At 37.2% G+C, this 5264-nt stretch overlaps 1 protein-coding gene across 1 annotated transcript in view; it reads left to right on the forward strand.

Annotated features, from left to right (window-relative positions):
• The window catches only part of SUPT3H (suppressor of Ty 3 homolog (S. cerevisiae)), a 520947-nt gene that overhangs the window by 423017 nt on the left and 92666 nt on the right, over window positions 1-5264 (forward strand). The window contains exons 8-9 of the mRNA XM_011960303.1: window positions 218-330; window positions 1403-1510. Coding sequence (XP_011815693.1) covers window positions 218-330; window positions 1403-1510 — 221 coding nt within the window. The remainder of the gene's footprint in view (window positions 1-217; window positions 331-1402; window positions 1511-5264) is intronic.

The following is a 5264-nucleotide window of genomic DNA, read 5'->3' on the forward strand; positions in this document are numbered from 1 at the left end:
TAGCCAGGATGGTCTCGAACTCCTGACCTCGTGATCCACCCGTCTCGGCCTCCCAAAGTGCTGGGATTACAGGCTTGAGCCACCGTGCCCGGCCTATGTGCATTATTTTTTGTGTACAATTCTGAGTATACATATTTTTCATTTTGTGATAGTAATGTGCAGTATTAAAACACTTTAAAAAATAAAATTTCTACACTTGTTTTTTTTACATGACCAGCCAAAAAAGCTTCCAAATTTCGAGACTGGTTGGACTGCAGCAGTATGGAGATAAAACCCAATGTTGTCGCAATGGAAATCTTAGCATATTTGGCATATGAAACTGTGGCACAGGTAAGAGTTCTAATCTGTCATATCAGACCACACTGGCTGGTTTTTCCTTATCTCTGCCCATGATCAATTCTTCTGCCTGCTGCTCTACCAGGAATAATAGCCATGAATTCTCTCCTGTGACATTTACATCATTTACTAAAATTTAGTTATGTGTATCTGCATCCTCAATTCAAGTGGGTGTTAGGATAAGAAAGACAGTTTCTTGCATCTTTATCCTAATGAGAAATGGAATCCCTGCATACTTTTTCTTGACATTGAACTCTAAGTCCACATCTGCCTTGTTTAGAGTTTATTTTTGAACTTTGAAAAACTCCTTTCTATGTATGTGAGATCTTAAGAGTACTTACCAAATTCTGGGTCTGGAATCTCGCCCTCTAAAAGACTTTCTCAAGGTGTGGTCTTTAGACCACAAGCATCAGCATCTCCTTGGTTCTTGTTTAAAATGCAAATTCTGGCCAGGCACGGTGGCTCATGCCTGTAATCCCAACACTTTGGGAGGCCAAGGCGGGTAGATCACCTGAGGTCAGGAGTTCAAGACCAGCCGGGCCAACATGGTGAAACCACATCCTGCTAATAATACAAAAAAAAGTTAGCCGGGCATGGTGGCGGGCACCAGTAGTCCCAGCTACTCAGGGAGACTGAGGCAGGAGAATCATTTGAACCTAGGAGGCGGAGGTTGCAGTGAGCTGAGGTCATGCCATTGCACTCCAGCCTGGGCAACAAGAGCGAAACTCCATTTCAAACATAAAATAAAATAAAATAAAGCAAATTCCTAGACCGTATGCTTAAAACAGACCTACTGAATTAGAATCTCTGGACTTAAAGCCCAGAAATCTGCACTAGTGATTATGAAATAAATTTTGAGAACTACTCTCCTAAAAGGTCAGAATATATCATGACGAGGTCCATTTACCGGTCAATGAAAGTGTGTGCTCATGTCTACAATATAGATTTTTAGGCAAGCAGGATTATCAGTAACATTCACAATGTATTGCTTTTAGGTTTGCCACTTCAGTGACATTCATGATTATTACTAGCTATGTGACTTTATTTCATTCTTCTGGTCTTCTAGTTAGTGGATCTGGCTTTGCTTGTGAGGCAAGACATGGTAACTAAGGCAGGGGACCCCTTCAGCCATGCCATTTCTGCAACCTTCATTCAGTATCACAACTCTGCTGAGGTAAGTACAAAAAAAAAAAATCTGCCTTTAACACATTTGTGAATTTTGTCACATATCTGGTATTTACATTAGTGTTTCCTTTAAAAAGATTATGCAGGAATGTATAGCCTTCAGTCAAAGAATCTTAATACATTAGACATTCAAATAAGTATTTAATTGAGCACCTACTATGTGCCAGGCCCTGACAGTCCACGTAAGACAATGATTTTTTTCACCTGTTTCTTACTTCACTTACTTTTCCTAGCCCTTCAATGAAAGGGATGGTTCCGAGGCATTTCTTATTTTTATGGGAGATGAAAAACTGGTTTAGATAATGTTGGAAAAGTCATTTATTTCTTTGTGCCTCAAAAGATGAGTGTTATCATTATTATTCACATAATAATTCCTGGCATTTATTGATAACTTTCCATTTCAATTATTGATTCATCTCTAAACATGATTTAAAGAAGTTTGTCTTCATTCATCTTGAGTTTTTAGATTGCCCCTACTATGTGAAAATTATGTTCTTTTCTGATCTGCTTTTGCTATGGGAACTAAAGTTTTCTTGCCAATTTTAAGGCTCTGTATAATAACTGTGCACCACTTTTAGTATATAGAATATCCTCTGTAAACAGCATCTACCTTAAAACCAGAAATGTATTGCAGTGTGTTGAATGTATTTGCCAATATTTGACCCTTTTCACTAACAAAAACATAATTCAATCGAATGTCCATAGATAAGACAGCGAGAAGGTTAAGTTCGTATCTACATGTAGAGTTGTGAAGTAAGTTTTGGGTCAAGTTGGTTGAAGTGTATAACCTGAAAATGGTTAAGCTCTGTATATACCTTAATTACACATTTCTACTCCTTGTTAATATCTGTAGGCAAGGATAGTGGTTCAAATCATCTCTAAGAAGTAGTTGTAATCTTTTTTAGGTCACAGACCCCTTTGAGAATCTGAGGAAAACTATAAACCCTTTTCCTAAGCACATTCACAAATTTTGCCTACAGTTTCAGGCTGTTTAGAGACATTGTGAAGCCATTCTGTAGATCCAAGGAATCTGTGAACCCTATGGGTCCTAGGTTTAAGTTTCTCTGCTCTAGGATACTTAGAAAATATGTTAAGATATATGCCTTTACAGCATCTTATTACAAACAAAAGGACAATTTAACATTTTCTTATGCTGCTTGGAAAATCAAATTGGTTTGGAAACCAAATAGGAATTAAAATGTTTATACCCATTAAAAATCCATTTTTTTCTTAGAAAAGGTCATACATCATTATCAGTCAACATACAAAAGTCCCTAAAGCTTACTTAGTTGATTAATCACTATTTGTTTTCTTTATGTTACAAACCCAAATTATGATGTCAAAGAACACCCTTTAAAATATCTTTGATGCATGTTCACTTTATGAATATGTGTATAAGTATGCTTTCCATTAACATCAGACAAATTTGTTATAACATTTCTAATTGAGGAAATTTACTGTGAACACAACAAGCCTAGTTTTCTTTTAACATTCAAGTGATTGCTTGCATGCCTAGGAAAACTCTTTATTTCCCCTTTTTTCTTGGTTCTCCAGGGTGGCCAGGCTGCCCTGGGCAACTGCTCAGCAACCACAGCCGCTGTTCCCAGCTACCCAGCAGTTGAGAGGAATATCCTATATGTACTACATTTCCTGGGCTCTCTGGGAGGTGGGAGCATGAGTGTCAGAGAGCCTTCTGACAAAATATGTTAGTATAAGCCTCAAACTTTTTTCTGGCTGGCAGACACCCCGCTCCTCTCCTGTGACTGATACAAGATGAATATTCAGAGACTGGAAGTCTTCCTTCCAGCCCTTTATCACCTGACAAAATCAGCAGGCAACATTAAGGGCCTGTACATCAAATACTATACCAAATTGAGTCCAAAGTGGGGCTCTGGAGACTGAGATGAGCTGTGTTCAGGGAGACAGGACATTTTGTAAAACAAATAAGCAAATAATTGAACAAACAAACAGTTTAAGATGGCATATACTAGTTTCCAAATGAGTGACTCAGACAGGAAGTACAGAAGTTTAAAACAAAACAAAACAAAAATCCTCTCGTTGCAGTCAAAGACTTTAGAGAGAAAGCTGAGGTTAAAGGAAAAATAGGACTTTGATAAGGTAGAAGTTAGGATAATACTCTAGGACTCAAAGACAGCATAGGTACCATTTTACAAGGGGAAAAACCCAACGCTGTTTAAAATATTCAAGGATTAAGTTTCATTAAAGAGGAATAGTAGGCATTTGGATTAGAAAATTAAGGCTCAGATTGTGTAGAGTCTTAAACTGCTAGAGTTAAGAAGGAATGGATGGTTGATGGTTTCTTGGCTGAAGGGTGAGGAGTTCAAAAGGGTGTTTTAAGATCCAAATGGTAGTGCCATGTACAGTGGATTAGAATTGGAAATGCAAGATGTGGGGTTAATACACAGTGCATTTTATTTTAAGGGGTATCATTCTTGAGCACTAACCATATAAGGCACTGGGCTGATGAAGATTGGGTTCTTACTAGATTAGCAAGTTTAATATTAATTCAAGTTAACTTTCTAGATTTTTCTAGATTTTCTGTGTTGCCCAGGCTGGAGTGCAGCGGCTGTTCACAGGCATGATCATAGTGCACTGCAGCCTTGATCTCCTGACCTCAAGCCATCTCTCTGCCTCATCCTCCCAAGTAGCTGGGAGTACAGGCACACCACTATGCTCAGCTGTTTTTTAAAATACATTATGAAGAATTGCAGGCCAGTAGTGCAGTTGGTATGATTGATAATGAGGAAAATATAGATTAATAATACCATACATTTAAATGATTTTGAGATTTTTATTTGCCTGTGAATTTCTTAGGAGCCAATATTATGATATGACTGATAAGGAACTTCTTTTAGTATTGGGCATCATCCTATAGAATGGACATTGACACAGTGGAGCATGTCTAAAGGAGAGTAACGGGAGAGGGGGCAGGTGTGTGAAGGAACTGAAAAACATGTCTTGTAATAACTGCTGGGATGAACTTGAGGTGTTTGACCATTAAAGACTATGAAATATCAGTCTTCAACTATTTAAAAGTGCTTCTACATAAAGAAAGAATGGACTTGGATGAACATATCTGTTTATGCATTCTCATGTTGGTGAATATCTGGACTGTCACCAGTTTGTGAGGTATTATGAATAAACCTGTGAATATTATTGTACAAGTTTGTAAGGATAAATGCTTTCGTTTTTCTTAGGTGGTTGGCAGTGAATGAAATTGTTCGGTCATAGAGTTAGGCACGTGTTTGGTTTTTGAAGAAACAGTAAGACTTTTTTTCCAAAGAGGTTGTAGTATTAGAGTTTCAGTTGCTCCACAGCTTCATCAACATTTGGCATTGTCATTTTTACTTTTAGCCATTCTAGTGGATATTTTCTGATAACAGTTTGAGTGTGTATTTCTCTGATGACTGACAATGTTGAGCACTTTTTAATGTACTGATTGTCCATTTATGTATCTTACTCTGAGAAGTATCTCTTCAAATCCTTTACCCATTTTTTTTTTTTTTTTTTTTTTTTGCAGGCAAAGGGGCTGACTTTTATTACCAGTTTGTAGTTCTTCTTTACATATCTTGTGACAGCAGTCCTTTATCAAACACATTTTTCACATATTTTTCTCTCAGTTTGTGGCTTACCTGTTCATTGTCTTAGTGGAGAAATTTTAACTTTCTGATGAAGCCTAATTTATCCAATTTGTTTCTTTTTTTTTCTTTTTTTTTTTTTTT

The sequence above is a fragment of the Colobus angolensis genome, unplaced genomic scaffold (genome assembly GCF_000951035.1).
Source record: "Colobus angolensis palliatus isolate OR3802 unplaced genomic scaffold, Cang.pa_1.0 Scaffold51, whole genome shotgun sequence".
NCBI lineage: Eukaryota > Metazoa > Chordata > Mammalia > Primates > Cercopithecidae > Colobus > Colobus angolensis.